Source organism: Perca fluviatilis, chromosome 21, assembly GCF_010015445.1.
Source record: "Perca fluviatilis chromosome 21, GENO_Pfluv_1.0, whole genome shotgun sequence".
Classification (NCBI taxonomy): Eukaryota; Metazoa; Chordata; class Actinopteri; order Perciformes; family Percidae; genus Perca; species Perca fluviatilis.
This window is the reverse complement of record NC_053132.1, coordinates 13,400,263-13,422,662: the sequence shown is the minus strand read 5'-3', so window position 1 is coordinate 13,422,662 and position 22,400 is coordinate 13,400,263. Positions and strand designations below refer to the sequence as shown.

Sequence of the window (22,400 nt, the reverse complement as noted above, 5' to 3'; positions counted from 1 at the left end):
TAAAACTAAAGGCTTTGCTTTGAAACAATCTGTCTGAAGGAGCCAGCCAGGTTCAGGAGTCCAGTGTCATTTTTGTCATCACTTCTTAAAGGCTCTGCACACATTTTTTTAATTAACCTCACTGATTGGACCTTACCAGCTCAAGTTGGAGTTGGGCGGAGTTCTGGTGGGAGTTAAGGTCCAATGAGAATGATAAAAGTGTAAGTTGTCCCGCCTTAACAGGTGCAACAGAGAGACATGTCAATCAAGCACATTTTGTATTTTCTTGTAAAGAAGTAATATCAGGCAAATAAGTGAAAACACCCGTATGTGAGTGTGCAGGACCTTTTAATATACACTTGTACCACAGGGCTTCTAGTTATTTATATTTATTTTTATTTCATTTATTTTATTATTTCTGTCTGTTTTATCTGCCACATCTGTCTAGATAAATGTATTGGTTTATATTATTTCAGTTTTAAAAAGTTTTTTTTATCAACCTGTCACCTGCGATTACATTAAATAAAGACACAATAGCGAGAGCTGTAGGAGAAATCTCACAGAATACTATAATTCTAATACTAAAGTGTTTCTGGTTAACTGACCGTAGCTCCCTGGTAGTTACGTCACAAATACTGGTTACATAACTACATGTCCCAGACCTCACAGCTTTTTCCTCAACCAATCAGATTGCATGTAAACTATCACCCATGGTGCATGTGTGAGACTTCCACTAGTGGGTGCTTAACGTTAGTGCTTAGCTGTTTGGACTGGAGTCGACTAGATAAAACAGTTCCTCGTTGAGGATTACCAGGACAACGATCTATTCAGTAGATTTGTGGATAGGTCTACTTGTATAGTAGTGCACTATTCATCCGTGCTTCACATCGCTTTAGAGTTGCTCCACAGAGGTAAGCTCATGCTACGTTGTAGGGTTGCCATAACCTTATCTGCCAGATTGTTACTTCAAAACTAATTCAAATTGCTGTGTATATGGGCCCCACCAAATACAAAATACAGACCGCTCCGTTATTGCAGGGTAACATCATCATCGTCACTTCAGGATTTTGATCATGCAGGGTCACTTTGCAAAGGATTTGTATTGCTTTTTTTTTTTTTACAGGCAATGTGATGGTAGTACTAACTTAGCTAGCTAGCTACGACAACATCAGTGCTTGGCGTACATCGATAAGTTCATCTCGGCTTCAACTGTCAACTGTTTATAAACAGCTAAAGGATGCTAGCTAGCTTACAAGAAGTCGTAGTGGCTAAAAGATTGATCAACTTTAATATTTAATTGGGCAATGGCTAAAAGTGCAACGATGGTCAGGTTCCTTACTGAATAAGGAATAGTGTGACAATTACAAGCAGTCGTTATTGTATTCACTAAATTATCACGTGACTCTACTTCTGCATTGTTATGAAATGTAATGAATATTTTGAAGCTACCTTTGTGGACATTGGAGATGTCATTCATGAATGGCAACACACATTCTGACGCAAAGAGACACTGTCGGCTTGTTACATTGTAACGAATGAGTTGCAACATCAGCGGAAGGTTTTAAATAAGAGAGCTATTGTAGAAGCTAGTAAATCATTCCATTCTCCCCACCCAATACTTGAGGGAAACACAACAGATGGCCCTCAGAGACACTGCAAGGCTGTTAATAATATCCCAATGTTAGAACAAGTTTATCAGTAACAACAAACAATGTATGGCATGCTAATGGTGATGCAACAGTAATAAACACGATTTGGCTCTTAGACAGGACAACAAGTTGTGTTGACAAAGTGTTGATAATATTCTTAGCAAGTCAGTAGTAATAATAAGGAAGTGTAATTATCAGCAAAATAATTACTCATACAATAAACAATATGTAACTTATAACTTGCAATTATATATGTTATATAAGTTGATTGAATATTTTAGCTGATTCTGTTTTCTGTGCATCTTCTCTTGGCATGTCATGTCTTTTAATGGTGTAGTTTTGTTAGAAGCGTTGCAAAATCACAACAGCAAAGAGTTGAGCTGCTTGAGAAAGTGTTTTGTTCTAAAAAAACCAAACATTTTTAAAATCCCAGCCTCAATTGCTACTGTTTTTGACTTGTCTTTCAATTTCCTCTCCTTCCGGTGTTTACCCACCCCTTAACAGTGACTCGGCAGATATTGTGACGACTGGGATTCCCTGTGGTATCCAGACCCAGCCAGGAACATGACCATGTTCAGCACGGGCATCCTTGTGCTGACGTCTCCTCTCCACACCCTCCCATTGCGCATCGTTCCAGTGCTCAGCTCAGCTGCTCAGCTTGTAGAGCGCACACTGTACGTCCACCTCCACCCTGGGCTAAACCTAGGAAGTGGGAGCCAGCCTCGACCAGTTTTCATTCCACCAGTAGTGGACATGTCTGCACTCATTACCCGCCTTTACAGCAATGCAGCTGATGTATGCGGGCACCTGGATGTTCGTGTTTTGCTGACCAATGTTCGCGCTCAGTCAGCTGCCTGCAGCGGGACCACAATCCCAAACTGCCCCTTCCCCACACCACAATCTCTGTCTCACTCCCCGGAGGTGGTGCTAACAGACTTTCCTCTGCAGGACCCAGGTCAGTCCCATCAGGTTACGCAGTGTCTGCAGAGGTACACAGGCCACTGCTACGTCTGTAGCCCCAGCCTGCAGTCAGTGCTGCTTCACCCACAGCTAATGAGGCTGCAGGAGAAAGAGGAAGGGCTGAACGAGTCTGAAGAAAAGGCAGAACCCTTGGAGACCTACAGTGACGTGGTGGTAGGGGGGACATTTGACCGCCTCCATGGGGCCCACAAGACGCTGCTCAACATCTCATGCCTGTTAGCCAATAGAAGGTTCCTTATTGGCGTGTGTGACCAAGCAATGCTGAAAAGTGAGTAGTTTATTTTCGGTATTTCCATTTAGGTATGTGTATTCATGTAATATTTCTGAGACTAATATCACATCATCTTTGATGATGTGTGACGTCAGAAGGCAGCACCCCTAGGTGGCCCCTGACATCCCTTTTTTTCCCCGGCTTTAGAAAAAGTGCTGAAGGAGCTGGTTGAGCCATACTCTCTGCGGACCCAGAGATTACAGGAGTTCGTGGAAGACATCAAACCCTCACTGCAGGTGGAGATCGTGCCCCTTGACGACCCCTATGGAGTATCTGTGGTTGACCCCTTGCTACAGTGCATTGTGGTTAGCGAGGAGACTAGAAAGGGAGGCATGGCTGTCAACAAGAAACGCATTGAGAACGTAAGTTAGGAAATTGAAGATACGTGTTACGCCTTTCCCGTTGACTTTTCCTAGATGGTCGGACTGCGCCCCCCAGTCCATTGTTTACTGCAATGGACTAGGACACAGTCCACACATCTCACCGTACCAATGTTTTAAATACATAAAAAAAAACTAAGTAAAAAATTAAAGGTCCAATATGTAATACTGACAGCTAGTGTTTAAAAAAGTTACTGCAGTACAAATTCAAAATACTGGAGAGAATCGTCTCCCCCGCCCCCTCCTCCCCAGACTCAAAGTTCACGGAGGTTGCCAGGCTGAGCCCGCAGCATCAACAACAATGTTGCTAGATGATTGTCTAACATAGTCAGACATTACTTCACAGCACAGCAGATTAGCTAAATTTAGATGCTGGCTATATTGACAGTCATAAAAGCCCGTGCTCAGGCAGAGCTCTGTACCCAACTGACAGACACACTTTTTTGGCTTATAATTACAGTATTACAGTAGGAACCGCCAAAAACCCCACAACCTCGCCGTCCTCTCCATACGCCAGACAGGCACACTTCCTCGGCTTAGAATTACGATAGAAACCGCTAAAAATACCACTACCTTGCCGACTGAACACACTTCATTGGCTTAGAATTACGGCAACAATCGCTAAACACACTGCAAACTCACAGTCCTCTCGTTCCAATTTACAGCCTCCCTCTCGTGGCTTGAAATAACTCACCATTGTCGGCTCCGGCCGCTGAACTACACTTTGTAAACAGCCATGGGCTGCTTGACTGGTCCTCCGGTAACGTTAGCAGTTAGCATGGTGGCGTTAGCCAGGACTAGCCAGGACCAGTCGAGATCACTTTACTGGCTGTGTCTCAATTGTTTTTGCGAGTAACCAACTCGGGTCCTCTAGCTACTGTAAATGCCCGTCCCTAGCGGCTGTGATAAATTAGCCTGAAGGTAATGCTTCAAATAAGCCAACTCTGCGTCCTTTTGGGCTCTAAGCTGTCTCCATCTTTCAAAAACATCTCCAATATTTACCCGGGGTTTGTTACGTCTCTGGTCGGGTAGAATCTATCTCCGTTGATCCTGTTTGTTTGTTTGTTGCTTTCATGGCTGTACTACCGTTACAGCTGTAGCGCGCTGGGTTTGCGTTTTTACAGGTATATCTGGCAACCCGGCCTGGCTGTCAAACTGGGCAGTTGATAACAACACACAGGCCAAAACATAAACATGAATTCCGTCACGGAATGTAAATTTCAAAAAGGAAAAAATACTGACATTAGCATTGTTGTCAGAAAAGATAGTCTTTCAGCATAACATGTTTCCTTAATATCTGATGAGGCATTGGTGTCATTTTTGGATTTATTACAGTACATATATTACATATTGGACCTTTTTAAGAATATTCTATTGTTATGTATATGTATGTTTTGTCATTTTCTACAGCTCATTAAATTACAGCAATGTTTGTAATAAAATTGTAGTGTAATTAACATCCTAGTTTTCTTGGGCAGCATTCTTTACGATCGTATCAAATCGTATGTCACAGATTTTAACATTTTAACATATGTTTATGTCAGGAGACATGTACTGTTGCTTTCTACACACCACATTTTATTACTTTAAGGATTGCAGTGTAAGGAAAGCAGTGCACATCTGAATCCTTGTTGGTCCAGATATAGAAAACCCTAGCTTGGGTACACATTGGCACATACAGTATTTGATGTTTTCTATTCTTTGCTTCCTAAATCAGGGCCTCCCAGCTCTCATCCTCCATGAGATCCAGTTGTTGAAAGATGCCCACCATACTGAGACAGAGGAGGAGAAGATCAGCTCCTCCAGTCTACGTTCTCGTCTACTGGGCACCCTCCTTACCCCGCCTGAAGTAGGTCATGTTTAAAAAAAATTACATTTTGATAAAGGATTTCAGTGCAGGATGAAAGTTAGTGGTAATGTGGCAGCATTCAAGAAATCCCAAGAAAACAAAAAGTTAGAATATATAATTTAAAATAAAACATTGTTTTTCTTTCCATATCTGGTGCTTATTGAAAGGGTTGTGATACCGGTTAGGGGAATGTAATCATGCTTATCTAAAAGTGCACATCAGAACATCATAATCATGCAACCTTTCTGTCAAATTAAGTTTTCAATCAAGTGTATGCCTATATATATAATTTAACAAAGACCATCAGTTAAAGTCTCTTTCATTCCTGTTTAATGAAATTCCTTTTCAAATGTTAAAGAAGCTCTGCACAGCCTCCAGTCATGAAAAAAATAATTGCCAAATCGTGCCTTTAAAGTGCATTTTTCATTCACTCACTGCAAAACACAGCAAAACATTTAACTCGGCCGGCTGTTTTCTCTCGCAGCATTTGAGCAGGTGAAGAATAGTGTTTTCATACAATATAATACATACAAATGGCTAGCTGAGCATTATGTAACAAGGGTCAAACACGCAAATCGGTCTTCGGAAACTTAGGGCCCTGTCTTGCACCCTGCAAGCCCGACGCAAATGTCTTTGCTATTTTAAGACCGACACGGTTGTCAATTTCCTGTCCAGCACCCGCGTCGTGTAAATAGCAAATGCACCTGCGCCCATCTGTGCGGCCATGGGCGTGCCGTGTCATACAGGGAGGTGTGTTCAGGTAAATTCTTGGCTATTTTTGCTATCTTGAAGCAGCGGGAAGTGATTGTGCCATTGACCAACAAAAACCTGGTCTAAAGTCAATAACGCAGCACTTCATTGATATTTTAACAGCGCATTAGTAAAATGTTCCTAGGCTTGTGCACAGTGCGCGCACACTATGCTTTTTACACACAGGGACGCACAGCAGCACACAAAAATACAAAAGATTAAAAATAATACAATGTGAAATAGTAAAATGATAGTTTCTTCTCCTGAAAATCTCTCCTTCCTGCTTAGCAAATCCGCCATCATAATCGCAGTGCGCCGAGATACAAACGCGCCTGGCTTTTAAAAGGCAATGGGAGATGACACTGATTGGTTTATTGCATGTTACTCCCAAAACACACCTATGAATTAATGAAGACACGAAGTACAACCCTTTTGAACCATGCGCCTGGCGCACAGACCCTTTTATCCGCCATTAAACTAGCAAAAGTGGATTCATACATAAATACCTAAATGCACCTGCGCCGGGTGCTTCACGCTGTGCGCTTAGATCGTTAAAATAGGGCCCCTGATGTTTAACTGTTTAAAAAAAAAAAAAGCTGTTTTATGCAGGTAAAAAGTAACAGCTTTTCATTTCAGGATATGCCAAAGTACAATGTCTTTTTTTTTAAAGAATAAAGCAACATAAAACTGAGTGGAGAGTGTCTCTGAGCAGGCCTGACTTGTTTTAGGAGCTGTTTGTGTCACTTGCCAATGCAATTGTACAGTTTTGTCATATCATTACCTCCATTAAGTAAGTGTGCAGGCATTACCTTTTCTATCACCACCTCCACCCATTGGTTATCGATGCTCTTATGTTTAGTGCTGCAGTATTTGGTGGTATTATTCAATATGAAATTATCAAAAGATTTTCATCTATATTTTCCACACCCTGAGGCGATGTATCTGATGTTTCTTCTGCACTAGGACGCATCCCATATCGCTCCACTTCCATACGTGATTGGCCTGACAGGAGGCAGCGGCAGTGGAAAGAGCTCCATCGCCAGGCAGCTGGAGGCTTTGGGTGCCGTCCGGATCGACTGTGACAAGCTGGGCCATGAGGTGTACCAGCCCGGCACTGCAGCATATCGCAGAGTGCTTGAAGAATTTGGGTCAGGTGAGAAAACGCTCTGCGCTGAAGACATATGGTATGATTATTAACAGGGTTGGGCTTTGGTTAGAGATGCGTCATCCATCTCCTTGTGTTATCTCATATATCATATTGGTCTACTTTGATGAAATATAGGACAATGATACACCTTTGCATTGTTTTTTTCATCCATCCTTGTTTAAAGATACTGTAGGTTCAGACCAGTGTCAGTAAACGTTTAAAAAACTTAATCTCAAACATGGTTTGTCTCTAGGACACTGCTAGACCTGAGAAATTGAAATGTTAAAGAAAGGCCATAACTGCTCTATGTTCTATGTGCATTAATGTTAAGTCAAAAATATCAAGTTGTAACATCAAAGCAGCACTAATCCGATTTTGTTGAAACATTAACAATTTTGACATTACCTTGGAGATTGGAGTAGTGTCTGAGACAAAAGCATGACAGCACACAAATTAATCCAGCATCCAAGCATTAGGTTGCATCATTTTCATTGACTACCACAAAAACTGGTCGCCCAGTAGCTTGATATTCATGTTGTCTTGTAAATGTTATGCTGTATAATAGGGCTGGGCAATATATCGATTTTATATTGATATTGTGATACGTGACTAGATATCATCTTAGATTTTGCATATCGTAATATTGTAAATGGCTTAAGTGTTGTCTTTTCCTTGTTTTATGAGCTGCATTACAGTAAAGTGATGTCATTTTCTGAACCTACCAGACAGTTCCAGCTGTTCTGTTATTTGCCTTTACCCACTTAATCATTATATCCACATTACTGATGATTATTTATCACAAACCTCATTGTGTAAATATTTTGGGAAAGCAATAATTGTCAATCCTACAATATCTTTGCAATATCAAAGTATTTAGTAAAGAATATTGTGATATTTGATTTTCTCCATATCGCCCAGCCCTACTGTATAAACTGTGTTGCAGTGCAATGATGAGTTTCTTTCGTCACTTTTAGATCTTCAAAATGCAGATAAAACCATCAACAGACGTGCATTAGGAAGGAAGGTTTTTGGAAACCAGGTAATATGAAGAGTATGAATAATGTTTCAGCACATCACGACATTGGAAATGACACGTCAGACTACACCGCTGTGTATCAATAATTTACCAAAGATGCTGTTTTTCATGCAGGAGAGGTTAAAAGTCCTAACAGACATTGTATGGCCTGAGATTGCACTTCTGGTTAAGAACAGAATCAGCCAAGCCAGAGAGGAAGGTATTGTATGGACTTGCATTTAATAATCTTAGTAGTGTAAAACTATGTTGGTATACTGTACCTGTCCATAGTTTTGTGGAATATAGGGTTTTGCTGTTAAAGTGTTTTCTTTCTTGTTTAGCAGTGAAATAATTTTTTTTTTTTTTGGTTAGGCTAATGTACTGATCCTATTGACATATAAAAATGATAAAGAAACTGTGCCCTCGCTTTGTATTATAAGAGATTTCCACAATGGGCATGTGATTCTTTGCCCTTTGCAGGGAAACAAGTTTGTGTGTTGGATGCAGCAGTTCTTCTGGAGGCCGGCTGGACCGACATGGTCCACGAAGTCTGGGTCACTGTCATCCCTGAGGAGGAGGTAATATGTTTGAATAGTCCTCAATGCAACAAACACAGAGTCACATTGGCTTGAGTGTCTGTAAGGAAAATGTAACGATGTAAAGAGTTCTTACTTTTATACTTGGTTTACAATATTGACATTGTCATTGAGCTAAAAGGGGTTGCTGCATCAGCATTTCTCACTGAAAGCAATGGTTACAGAATTTAGCAAAGTGACAAAATGTTTAGTTTAGTGAAGTATAACCAGTGGTAAGATGCACAAGTGTGTTGGTCATGTGGAGGGGAACTACCACTGGGGGCGTGCCAAAGTTGGACATTTTAAAATTCTACACACACTGGCTTTAACCTTGGTAACCTATCCCACCTGCCTCCCCTTGTTACCCCTCCCCTCTCAGGCAGTTTTAAGGATAACAGAGCGAGACGGTGTTACCACAGAGGATGCCCTGCGCCGGCTGCAGAGCCAGTGGTCCAACAGTAAGCAAATAGGGCATGCCAACGTGGTGCTCAGCACACTGTGGGAGCCAGAGGTTACTCGGAAACAGGTCAGATGCTCGCCATGCCAACAGTGTTGGGTCTACACATCTGCATTACATGAAATAATTTGATTCTGGGAAATAAGAAAACTGTATTTTTGTAATCATTCTCCCACTGTCTTTTATTTTAAAGGTACTGAAAGCTTGGAATCTTCTTCAGAAGAGAATCCAACACAGGCAAGAGGGACATGCATTGGTCACTACATCATCCCAGCTGTGACCACGTGCATACAGAACAAGCATGTGTCAGGCCCAGGGCATGTGCGCACTAATGACTGATCCACATAAGGAAACGCTGCCTTAGAAATAAGTGAGGACTGTGCCATTGCAGCAAACCCAACAAGCTTTCTCACTTCTTTGACCAAGACTCTGTGCCTAACTGAGTTTCCACAGGTTTTTAAAATCTAGTTCTGTTTTAAGATGCGTAGTCTAAAGATGGATGAGGGAAAAAAAGAACTTCATAAAGATCCTGAACAAAATGATTTTGGAATTTGAAAGCTGGAATTCATGTTTGGGATTAATAAAGTGTTATTTTATCCAAATATATTTTTTATGAATGGCATGCCTTTAAATAGGTACTGTTGTTTAAATGATATGCTCACCATTCAGCAATTCCAGATCATTTCGAGACCAAACCTCCCAGCAAAGTCTAATATTTTGGGCACCTTGTCAGCTGATAACACAACTTCTGTCCCTTTTTTCATGTCTTGAATATGAATATGAATGTAGCTTGGAAAGCAACTAATGGTAAGGGAAAGGTGAGGTAAGATTGTTGAAAGATTGTAGGATTGTCACTGTTAATTCATAGGATTAAATGTTGTGTTATTTGTGATTTCAGAGTTGGGAGAATATTTTAACAAATTCACTATCATTATCAAATGAGGCATTACAAACTACCCAACAAGGTACATTGTATTTGAGAAATATGTGCAATAGATAGGATATGTTATACTACCAGTGTAGACGTTGAAATACACTGGGCACTCAAAAAGATGACATAGTCAAACTGTACATTGCCTAATAAAGGAAAACACAGATGACTTGAAAAAATATCTCTGAAATATCTTGTAATAAAATGTTGAAAAATCTCACCTGAACATTAAAATATTCACGTCTCTGAACGTACCTGAAAAAGCCAAAAGGAACACTCAGTGAAAATCATGTTGTGTGTTGTAGCTAATGGTAAATTTCTTGTCCGATCCTACAATGATATTATAAACCAATGTTTACATAAGGAGAATAAAATACTGCTTCATTGCTTTAGCCATACCTTAATATTACAGTACAAGGATTGCCTGATGAAGTCAGTGAGGTGTCATTTGCTCGTACAGTTTGTGAGAAATTTGAAACGTCATCGATTTTACCATCTTGCATGTAACCTGGAAACTCAGTGAAATACTTTTAAGAATTGGCGTTCCATTAAATACAGTGCTTTGCGAAAGTATTCGGCCCCCTTGAACTTTTCGACCTTTTGCCACATTTCAGGCCTCAAACATAAAGATATAAAACTGTAATTTTTTGTGAAGAATAAACAAGTGGGACACAATCATGAAGTGGAACGAAATTTATTGGTATTTCAAACCTTTTAAACAAATAAAAACTGAAATATTGGTAAATTATTAGCCCCTTCAGTTAATATGTAGCGCCACTTTGCTGCGATTACAGCTGTAGGCTTGGGGTATGTCTCCATAGTTTTGCAATCGAGACTGACATTTTGCCCATTCCTCCTTGCAAAACAGCTCGAGCTCAGTGAGGTTGGATGGAGCGTTTGTGAACAGCAGTTTTCACTTCCTTCCACAGATTCTCGATTGGATTCAGGTCTGTCTTGGCCATTCTAACACCTGATATGTTTATTTGTGAACAGTATTGTAGTTTTGTTATGTTTGTATTGTTTGTTGGAAGACGAATCGTCCAGTTCGGTTTTTGCAGCTACATAGGTTTTTTCCAGAATGGTCCTGTATTTGGTCATCATCTTTATAATTTTAACCATCTCCTGTCCCAGCTGAAGAAAAGCAGCCAAAACCATGATGCTGCCACCACCATGTTTGACAGGGGGATGGTGTGTTCAGGGTGATGAGCTGTGTTGCTTTTGCCAAACATAACGTTTGCATTGTTGCCAAAAGTTCGATTTTGGTTTCATCTGACCACAGCACCTTCTTCCACATGTTTGGTGTGTCTCCCAGGTGGCTTTTGGCAAACTTTAAACAACTTTTTGGATATCTTTAAGAAATGGCTTTCTTTTGCCACCTTCCATAAAGCCAGATTTGTGGTAACTGTTGTGTCCTATGGACAGGTTCCCACCTCAGCTGTAGTCTCTGCAGTTCATCCAGATATCATGGGCCTTGGCTGATCTCTGATCAGTTTCTCTTGTATGAGCTGAAAGTTTAGAGGGCGGCGGTTGATTTGTAGTGGTCTGATACTCCTTCCATTTCATTATGTGCACAGTGCTCCTTGGGAGTTTAAGCTTGGGAAATTTTTTTCCATCCTGCTTTTTACACGTTCTCGGCCTCCTGGTGTGTTCTTGTCTTCTGTGCTCTCGCTTTACGGCCTCTGGCTATCACAGCAGGTGCTTTATGGCTGTCACCACTGTTTTTTTGTTCGGTTGAGAGGTGTACTGAGCTGATAATTTTGCACTTTTTATTTGTTAAAAGTTTGTAGCCAAATTCGTTCCACTTCATAATTGGGCCACTTGTTGTTTTTTCACAAAAATTCAGTTTTATTTTGTTGAGGTGAATGTGCAAAGGTTGAGTCAAGGTACTTCAAACATATTGTTTTTAAACCCATGAGTGATCTCTGCTTTTCCTCATTGATTTAAGGCATTGGCTAATGGACCACATTTATTTTCATTTGATGTTAAAGTTTATAAGAAGTCTAGTATGTAGTCCAAAATAGCACGGACAATTGTATGCTTAGTTTGGATTTGAAGTTTACCTTTCAATAATTATTTGAAACATTCACTTGTAACCAATTTTTTTTCTCAAATTCCGCCTTTAATGATAACACATTTTAAAAACATTTACATTTGAACAATGTGCAAAATGTACAATTGTAATGTGACTTAGCTGTAGCATGATATCACCTTGTTTCAGTGCAACAAAACCTTGTGCATTGGCAGCTGAACATGCTAACTACATATTTAAAGAATACAGACTTTGTGCACTAGTAACTGTTAGCTTGTGAAAGAAAAAGGGCTCTGGGTAAACCTTATTATTCTCCCCAAACACACCCTTTTTGCCTTGACATTTTGTGTACGCAGCCTTTTGTGTTGCATTGAATAACTGTCAACCCGTGTACTCATCCGTGTCACATCAAAGTCCAGGCTTTATCCAAATAAAGGAAATCTTAAGTTGTTGCCTCCACTGGTTCACCACAATCATATCTCCACTTTCAGTTTGGCAGAGCACATTGCTTCCCCCAGCTTGTTGCCGGCCCTGCACACATAAACCCCAGAGTCAGAAGGCTCCAAACCAGTCAGAACCAGAGAGCAGAGCCCGTCTTCATGTTGCTCCATGGTCACTCTGTTTGATTCAGACACCGGCTTCTCATTGTGGAGCCACTTCACCTCCGGCTGCGGGTAACCTGGGATTGATACAATAGGACAATACTGCCGAATCAAGATCATAAGATATAGGACATTATATAATCAAATACACCAACATCAGATGTCTGAAGGGTTAAAAATTCTATTCAAGATTCAGTAATTTATTGCCATGCAACTAAGTTGCTAGGAATTTGGTGTTCAATACCCGTTAAACACACACACACACACACACACTTTAACCCTTAATAAAATAGATATGTTTTAAAAAGTAAAGAGCCAGTGCTGAAAGGCACCCTACAAGTCAGTGCAGTCAAGAGTTATAAAGTGTCAGTGCACTGTATCCATGAGGTGCTGTTGAAGTGTGAAGTGTTAAGGATCCGTTGAGTAGCTGAATAGTTCTGCAGTAGGTGCTGTTAAGAAAGCGGGATGTTTTGGATTTATTAGATTTTAGTCTTTTTCCTGAAGGGAGTGTCACCAGTAAGGGGTTAGCAGGGTGTGTGGGGTCTTGGAGGATTTTCAGTTCCTTTCGCTGGATGCGGTTCACATACATATTAACATAGTTAATATAAAAGAAATATCAATCATGGCAGCCAGTTTAGGACTTATTCTACTGCAATTAGAGTATTTCAGAAATATTGTCTTTTTTTGCTTCCCTTGCAGAATGTGGAGAGGCACTATATAATGAAGTGCAACATAGTTCTGTCACTCTACCATTCACGAGGCATGTTAGCCGAGCTGTTGCTCCTTTGGGAAGGGTGGCGTCCTTTAGGGCGTGCTGGAAGCGAGGTTCACTCTGAAGCTGCTTATCCAGTGACTGGATGGCCTTCTCTGCCTCTTGGCTCCAGCCTGGCTCTGGATGAGAGGGATGATGATGATGAATAAAAAGGAAACAAGGCTTTACAGATCACAAAAGGGTAAACTTGAAGTGACAATTGAAAACTGTGAGTCATCTGCCATATGTATGTAGCTCCAGGACAAAGCAGGGCATTGTGTGTGTGTGTGTGTGTGTGTGTGTGTGTGTGTGTGTGTGTGTGTGTGTGTGTGTGTGTGTGTGTGTGTGTGTGTGTGTGTGTGTGTGTGTGTTTGTGTGTGTGTGTGTGTGTGTGTGTGTGTCTTTTTATCAGTCTTACCCTCTGAGGAGCTGCCAGGAGAGTCTGGCCTGTTAGAGAGATTAGACATCCGCTGTAGGGCCAAAACAGCCTTGCCAGTTTTCTAGAAGTTTAAAGGACAAATAGCACTGGATGACAAACTACACTCATACCAAAGCTTAAGGTTTATATAGGACAATGGATTGAAAGGTCATCATAGGGAAGTACCGATAAGAAAATTGTTCCATCTGTCCACCGCTGGGCTAACGGCATTATAGTGATTATAAAGTTGTGTTACCTTCCACTTGCGCTTGGCCAGAAAGCGTCTCATCTTCTCCTTTTTAAGGGATTTGGTGGGTCTGCGGTTCAGTGGGGTAAAAGAGGCCATCCAGGGGTGGGCGAGTGCCTCGGTACATGACAACCTGCATCTAGAGTGCAGGTGAAGAGAGAGGGAAAAGCAAAGGCTGTCAAATGCCAGCAGTCTCCTGAGCTCACTGTGATGTAGCCGTGGATTATCTGATGCATAAATTAAATCCTGGCTCTCCCCGACTCATATTCAGAGCGTGCTAAATGGTTTGGTACCTAGCAAAAGTTTCTGCAAACGGTTGGAAATGTCCGAGGTGCCGAGCTTGAAACTTTGTTATTGTTTCACAATGTTTGTGAGCACACCTGTCATATACTCTAGATGACCATGGTGAGAATTTGCCATGGCATTTATAACAGTAATTGTGTGCAATTCCCACCTTCTGGCAGGTGCAGGACAAATGAAAAAAAATGTAATGACATTAAATTTTTTTCACTTGAGAATTTGCCATGGGCCATAACCATGAGAAGAGTAGAGGGGGGAAACAGACCAACCTGCGGTTTTTTTTCAGCAGGGAGCTGATAAAGTCTTTAGCTTGATCAGAGATGTCCTCAAAACTCTCCTGGTCAAACTCAAAGCTGGCAGCAGTCACAAGAGCCAAAGTCTCAGCATTGTTGTTCCCCTGGAAGGGTGATTCTCCACTGAGCCTGGGACACAAAACAATTTAACAATGAATGAAACATACACAGTCTCACGGTAAATTCATTGTCTTGAGTTTATTATTCACAAAACATTTGCACACTTTAATGCACTACGAACGTTATGTTATCGGTCTGTCTGTCTGTAGTAATACAACATCACCAGCAGATGGCACCAAATCTGAATTTGTGGAATCATTTGGGTAGATTTTAGATTTTACATCCTCAAATTTGCCATTTAATCATTGACATAATCTAAGACGGTAATGTATTGAAATGACTTTACCATAGTTGATATGTGAATAGGACAACTAAAGAATAAACACAAGGCATTTATCTCACTTTAAGTTTCTTTCTCTGTGCCACACTTTATTAAGAATCTGAAATTGCCTTTGTTTTCACTTCCACAAAGTATCCCCAGTTGCATTTTTACTTTAAGGGTATGTTACTGTGTATCTACAGTTTAAATCACTACAGCCTTCGTTCGACTTACAAGACAAAGCAGATGACTCCGATGCTCCACATGTCTGTCTCCAGGCCCACAGACTCATAGTTGATCACCTCAGGGGCCACAAACTCCGGTGTACCATGCATCACCATCAGAGGTTTACCCTCCTCTGAAGAACAGGATAAGCGTAACAAATTCAAAATGTCAGCCAGAATGTTTTGCATTTGCTGTTTGTATGAGCCTATTTACAGATGGCTAAAGCCAGCTCTAAATAGACCACCTATTCTGGAGATGCAGCTTCTGGAGCGTCACCAAATGTATTCCCTGAATTGGCTTCACAGGCTTTGCTGCATTTATCTATTTAAGGACCTGCTATGGTGTAGTAGGCATCTATGGAATTAGAAACGACACTCCTTGATGTTGGGTATTAAAGTAAGTGATTCTGTGTCAACCTCACTTTGATGTCAGGATCAAATCTGGTCATATTGAGAGGTTGGCAAAATACTAAAATATATTTGTAAAACTTGATGAACAATTCTTTTTAATGTAGTAAGCATTTAATTCTCCCTGCAAGTCTGCACAGCATTGACTGTCGCCTTATAAAGACCCTTGGATTTCCCTGGATTGTAACTTTTACAGGAATATACACAGGATATGTCATTCATAAGAATACACTTATACACACACTGGGTGATTTATTCACCGTGCGTAGTGAGCAAGTGCAAAAGTTAGAAATAAATAAAATAAAAGCAAAAATAAAATATGCTGCACTCAAGAGGATGACCCTCTCAAAAAAAGGTCCTTTTGAATTTTGCTTCATATTCACCATATTAGGACATGACATCCCAGTGGCATCACTATGATGTTTCTACAAATCCAGCTAACTCACCCAGTTCACGAGCCAAGCCAAAGTCGATGATCTTGATCCGTGTACCAGTTGTATTCATACAGATGATGTTCTCTGGTTTGAGGTCCAGGTGGATGATATTCTGCTTGTGAACGTACTGCATGCCCTCCAGGATCTGCTGCATGTAGTGGGCACTGGTGAGCTCCGTGTGCTCATAGTTGTCATCCACGATGCGTTCAAAGAGTTCCCCACCTTCAATACTGGGCAGACAAGTAACACCATTCAGGTCCATGCTTCAAAAACTACTGCAGCCCCGGTCCTAGCAGTGATAAGCCGTATTTATAGACGTTGTTTGAGATTTGTTAGTTGAAAATTATCTAGACTATCCAAATGTAATCATGTAGTCTACATCATCTAACAGCATCTAAATTACAATCTACAAATAATACTTTACACAAAAGACACATACGTACAGTATTCATCAAATCATACTTTAATATGTTGATTACATGTCTTCCCATGTGGTTTGCTGTAATTTTATGGTTTCAGTGGTTTCAGTTGAGACAACAACAACAACCTTGTATCACTGTTACAAAAACACCTAGTATCCATCTAATACCACTAGTGTCACTCAACTTGTTTCACATCATCAGTAATGGTGTGAAACTATGGCTTCCCTACACTTCCTGCTTTGCCATTAGTTGAGGATAGATAAATCAGTTCTGGCTTTGTCCTGGTCAGCAGTAGAAACTTTCCACTCTACAATTACTTACTACTCCATGACCATGACCATCTCGGAGCGTGTTTCATATGCAGCCAGACATTGGACCAGTTTTGGGTGGTGAAGACGGTTCATTAGTTTGATCTCTGTGCGAGCTGCCGTCCTCTCCTTTAAGGTCCGGGCTCGGTAGAACTTCCCCGCAACTTTCTGACCCGTGTCTTTGTGGGACATCAGGAACACTTGGCCAAACTTCCCACTGGCAAAACAAATAACCGGCAATACAACTTGACTTTGCTTTTTTCAATTTACTCATTGGTAACGTACATGAGAATACATCTGGTAAGTTTAAAGTTTGTTTTAAATACATGCTTACACTCCCAGCCTCTCATGCACATTGTAGTGGTCCTTGACCTTGTGTTTGGTGTCAATGGTCACCGTTATGTACGACTCAGACTCTTCCTTCTTTTTTTCATCTGACACAAAAAAATACACAGGTGATAAATCCCTCCTGATTTCAAATCCTCTTTCCAAATATTTTTACAAATCTAACATACTTGCACTTGTCGCCATCTTGACACACTCAGACTCCTGGCTTGGTTCGCTGACCCCTGCTGAGTTGTAGGCTCTGACACGGAAGCGGTACTGCCCCAGAGGCTCGAGGCCTGAATGGATGTGGTGGGTTGTGCTTTTGCAACAACTTGTTACTTCAGTCCAGCTCTCAGGCTTGTCCTGGCCCTCTTGTCTGACCTCCACGTTGTAGCCCAGCACTGCTGTACCTCCATCGTAGCTGGGGCCCGTCCAGGAGAGGACCAGAGACTGAGTGGACAGCTTGGAAATAACAGGTTGGGATGCCGGTGGGTCAGGGCGGTCTGAGTAGAAATTCAACAAAATATCTCTATTCATATACCAAGACATGAAGCAATTTTGAGCCACTGATAGGTAACATCATTTGGTGCTTTTTGAAGCATTTACTTAATTTCATATGTATTTAACAGACAACAAATATCAGTGTTGCATCATCTCAAGCCACTGGAGAACTCCATAATATCTAAATACTGAACCGTAGACAAAAGTGAGTCTCACCTATGACACTGAGGGAGACGGTATGCTGGGCAGAGCCTTTTCTGTTTCGCACTATGATGGTGTACGAGCCTGTGTCATCCTGACGGGCCTGAGAGATCTCCACAGCGCTTTGTGTGTCACTGCTCCGGACAGAAATCCTTGGCCCTCCTACCACCACCTGAAGACCAGGAGAGGTGGAAGTACATAAGCCTTTACTGGCACTGAATTTCAAAGTGAGAATATAAAGTAATGGATCAAACAATACTTACAACCACTGGGACTCAGTTATTATTACCTTGCCTTTTTTGTAAATCCAGCAGCAGGCCACAGGGACACAGCTGCTCCTGAACTCACAGTGTAGCCGGGCCTGCTCTCCTACTCGAACCTCCACCTTGTCTGGTGGGTCTACAAACTCCACAGGAGGCCCTGAGGTGAATAAGAGTTTGCTTAATTAATAAAACCTGACCAAAGTGCAATAAAAAATGAAGCTTACATGTTGTGGTGCCCTCCACTCACCTTTGCTTGTGGAGACTTTTGTTTGCAGGTTGATATCTCTGATAGCTGTGGAGACTTAAGAAGTGGGTTGACTTACAGGTGTGTGCTACTATAGGCAGGTTTAAGAAGTATCTAACCAATCACATGTGAGTGATAATGTTTGATTGCAGTGGCACTGCAATCAACAGAATTTTTAATACAAAAGGTAGGCACAGTTTTTCCGAAACGTGTGAGTGGATAGGCTGCATCTCATAACCCCTATTAGATAGCTCCTCGACTCTTAGTCACTATGCATGTTTGTTACTGCTTCCCTGCCCTCTATTACCAGCATATTTATGATTCATTTTCATTATTTCAAGTATTCTTAGTAAGAAGAAAAGCAGAAGGAAGGTAGGGTTGTGAGGGCTTGTAAACAATACAAATGGTTTTTTTTGTAGGATGCTTAACAAAGGTTTGTGTCTACCTTTGTCTTCTTCTCTGTGTTGGCTTCTCTCTTTAGAAGCTAAGGACAATTGAGTGTTTTTGGATGACGCAACCTTGAATGTGACCTCACTGTGCAGCTCATGGTTGGTTGCTCTGGGGATTTCCTTTGTTGCTGTACCATTGCAAACAGAGTGAAAACAGGTTTACTGTATACACATCAAGTTAATATGAATTATTTAAGGAAAGATTATACAGTTTGGGATGTGTGAGCGATTTCTAACTTGACACTTTACCCCCTCTTTACCTGTGATATGTAACACAGCACCACTTGACTGTTTCCCAGCAGCGTTCTCAGCTATGCAGGTATACGTCCCGGCATCTCCAGGTGAACACTGAGTCACAGTCAGACTGGCAACACCATTTTTTAAGGATGTACTTGAGTGCACCCTCTCCCCTATATGACAAAATGACAATAGGCAAACATGTTTTTACTGTTGAGGATGATTGTAAAAAAATTCCTTCTAAATACAGGATATTGTGGTTTGAACCTTTCTCATAATGGAGAGTAGGTGTGTATTTTTAAAGGTATGGTAATCAGCCATTTACCATTGTGTAACCAGGAAATGCTCAGAGGTTGACTTCCTGTGATAACACCTTGAAAAGTAGCATTACTTCCTTCAAAAACTGCACAGTCCCTGAGTGGTTGTTTGAAGCGAGGCGTTTCAAGCGCCTGCAGGGTTGTCAGCCTGGAATCTAAGCAGAGGGGTGAAGTTCAGGACAATGGGGTTTCTTCGTTTTCAGATATTGCAAACTTAATACATCAGTGTTTCCTCTACCACTGACCAATCAGGAGATGTCATCAGTGAATGTTTCACTGAAGAGTTGGGGGGCTTTTCCACTCCAGGCCTGATCTAACTGATAGATATATCTATATCTATAGATGAACTTCAAATGCATCGTGTGGTAGATGCAAATGTAGTCAAAAATGAAACTATTAAAACTGTAGACCGTTGTGGGTGTGTGGTAATTACCTGTTTTACCTGCAGGCAGAGCAGTATTAAGTTTCAGTTTAATCAGTTACCTGTTGCTGTAGCTACTGGAGTACAGTTGTGAGTGCAAGCCTGGGGAATTTGACATGGCGTTAACAAGATTTTACCACCACATGTGTGTTAGCACACGTGTATTTTGGTGTTCGGGGAATGTACATATATATGTATATGTATGTATATATATATATATATATATATATATATATATATATATATATATATATAGAGAGAGAGAGAGAGAGAGAGAGAGAGAGAGAGAGAGAGAGAGAGAGAGAGAGAGAGAGCTGCCCCCAAACTATTATTTTGAGAAGTACCCAACTAGCCCCAGGTGAGTTAACCATATAATATGCAATCTAACAGATCCCAGTACTCGTTTCCCTGATAGGCCTTTGCAATGCCCTCATGCGAAGGATTCAAGTTAAAGAAGTTCAAATTAAAACATGAAGCGCCTGTAGGGGCTGCAGCGGGCTGAGGCTCATGATAGGGCGTTACTATGTTGCAATATGAGTCCAGTTCATTAACATGAAACAACTCACACATTAAAAAGTTGTCCTGTTCTTCTAGTCTTTACCTGTTGCAGATGAGACTCCCAGTTTGTTGTTTCCCACTAATGTCCTGTTACTGGTATCCAGTCCATCCTCTAAACCTTTCTGCTTCTCCACACAGAAAGTTCTGGCTTGAGGCTTGAGGACCATCCGGAAAGTAGAAACAAAAGTCTTTGGCTTCCCACCATTATAGCCATCCTTATCCATCCCTGGGTAGAAATGATGACCAGACAAGTTTCAAATAGTCACTCATGAGTCAGGCCTCCTCTTCCTCTCTTGGTTGTGGTGTGTTGTACTAAGTATAAAAGTATAGTGTGAAGCTGATATGTTGAATTGTCTTCATTCACACATCCTCTGATATGCTATGAGGAGCCTCTGCTTTCAGGCTGCTCTGAAATCACAACCCACCCTCAACCCCACACAGGAAACTGCCTTTTTTTCTTCTTCCCGGAAGGCCAATAAAAACACACATGTCCAGCCTCTACTGTCCCTCTGCGCTAAGAACAGCAGGAGAGATACGCATGTGATAGAAAACAAGAGTAGAAAGGGTGTGGAAGCGACAAAACATTCAAGCTGAAGAGAAACAGAGGGCACTACGATGGATCGTGATAAAAGAAACACCAAAGTGAAAAGCATATTTTACCTTGTGGTTCTCTTCATAAAAATTACTTCTCCTCTCAGAACATCCCACAGTCTGCTTCTTTTGCCATTTTACCCCCTGTTAACACCTATTCCCTGTAAACACTCAGTAGGTTGAGCAACACTGACAGTCAGCACAGGAATCAAGAAGAGCCAGTAGGGCAGCTTTTCTGTGTGCATGTACTCTGCTGTGCAACAGACAATATGAAGAGAAATCAGTGAAAGGAAAACTTTAGATTTCCAGGGCTTGGGTTTCTTTGAATGAAAGTGGAGAAGTCAGGGGTGGAGCCAGACATTATGAACATATAGGGTAATGTTGCTGTTCACAGAAAAAATATTTAGCTGACAAATCGACATTTAATTCCATCCCATAACAATCTAAGATTATGTAATTGCATATAATGGATCCCCAACAATGCCATGTAAATGTGGCTTCAATACTCTGAATTGAACATTAGGCCAACAGAAGAACATTTAATTATATTAGATGTATTCAGGGAATAGCATAGTCATAATAGTAGTAAAGGCAGCACAGAACAGCCCCCTGCGACAATGTCTTAGGGTCTCTTATCCCACCCACAGTCACTCTACTTACATTAACACACATCCTGGACTGTTATTCCTGGCCATTGCACATAATATACTGTGAACATTTGCACATTCCCTGATCAATATTTTTGCCCACCATGCACAAACTGTACAGCCTACAGTTATATTGCACATATTTGTTATAGTGTCTTTAGCCTGATTTTTATTGTAATGTATCTATTCAGTATTTATGTTCTTGACTGTAGCACTTTGCATTATTGTTTATTCCCTTTTTCATATGTTTATTGTTAACTGTATACACCTAATACACCAAGGCAAATTCCTTGCATTGTAAACTTGCTTGGTAATAAATCTGATCCTGATTCTGAACCTATAGATGCCGATATTGCCCTAGTAATAGAACTTTTGCTCCACTGATTTGTCGGTCCAGTCAGAGAGACTGAGAGGGTTCTTTTAAAAACCAAAAAGATTCGGGGCTTTTGAGAAAACATTTGGGGCTGGAGACCCAGAGCCCACCCCAATCCCCATTCCGCGCCTGAGTAAACTCCACTTGTAAATGAGGTGCCTTTAATCCTATTGATATGGGAATAGATACATGGCTGCTGGTTGGGTGTGTCTCCAACGCGTGCTCTCATTAACCTTTTGTTGCATGATCGTTAACTGGTTTTCTCTTATCTGTATTCTAAACAAGTGAAGATAGTTAACGGATTCTGAAAAGCTGTTTCACTCAAGGTCTGTCAAAGCCTCACTGACTTTTATTTTACTTTACAGCATGTGAATAAAATATTTCGTCTTCTAGGAGCATTTTTCCGGCGGTTCTCCAGCCAGACAAATAGTTTTTTTTCTGGCTGGAGCTTTACTTTTGTTTTGTTAGTGAA

General features: G+C 41.0%; 2 protein-coding genes across 6 annotated transcripts; one reads left to right on the top strand and one right to left on the bottom strand.

Annotated features, from left to right (window-relative positions):
* Positions 1-665: 665 nt before the first annotated feature.
* coasy (CoA synthase) lies at positions 666-10,548 on the top strand. Its single transcript, XM_039788571.1, has 10 exons — positions 666-890; positions 2,133-2,877; positions 3,028-3,242; positions 4,978-5,109; positions 6,823-7,012; positions 7,981-8,045; positions 8,157-8,241; positions 8,502-8,599; positions 8,976-9,122; positions 9,247-10,548. Exons 2-10 carry the CDS (start codon positions 2,193-2,195, stop codon positions 9,331-9,333), a joined length of 1,704 nt encoding a protein of 567 aa, XP_039644505.1. The 5' UTR covers positions 666-890; positions 2,133-2,192; the 3' UTR covers positions 9,334-10,548.
* Positions 10,549-12,087: 1,539 nt separating this feature from the next.
* LOC120551280 (myosin light chain kinase, smooth muscle-like) lies at positions 12,088-21,144 on the bottom strand. Of its 5 annotated transcripts, XM_039788566.1 has the most exons (18): positions 20,978-21,144; positions 20,361-20,543; positions 19,347-19,493; positions 19,045-19,194; positions 18,781-18,912; positions 18,339-18,392; positions 18,118-18,248; positions 17,844-18,000; positions 17,315-17,629; positions 17,134-17,233; positions 16,813-17,016; positions 16,082-16,299; positions 15,238-15,361; positions 14,601-14,753; positions 14,041-14,170; positions 13,785-13,866; positions 13,366-13,506; positions 12,487-12,692 (listed from the first exon to the last, which is right to left on the bottom strand). In XM_039788566.1, exons 2-18 carry the CDS (start codon positions 20,539-20,541, stop codon positions 12,487-12,489), a joined length of 2,625 nt encoding a protein of 874 aa, XP_039644500.1. In that variant the 5' UTR covers positions 20,542-20,543; positions 20,978-21,144. The 5 variants fall into 5 exon arrangements, with proteins under 5 accessions (XP_039644501.1, XP_039644500.1, XP_039644502.1 ...); XM_039788567.1 differs by lacking the exon at positions 20,978-21,144 and having other exon boundaries at positions 12,088-12,692; positions 20,361-20,959; XM_039788568.1 differs by lacking the exon at positions 20,978-21,144 and having other exon boundaries at positions 18,339-18,383; positions 20,361-20,960.
* Positions 21,145-22,400: the final 1,256 nt, after the last annotated feature.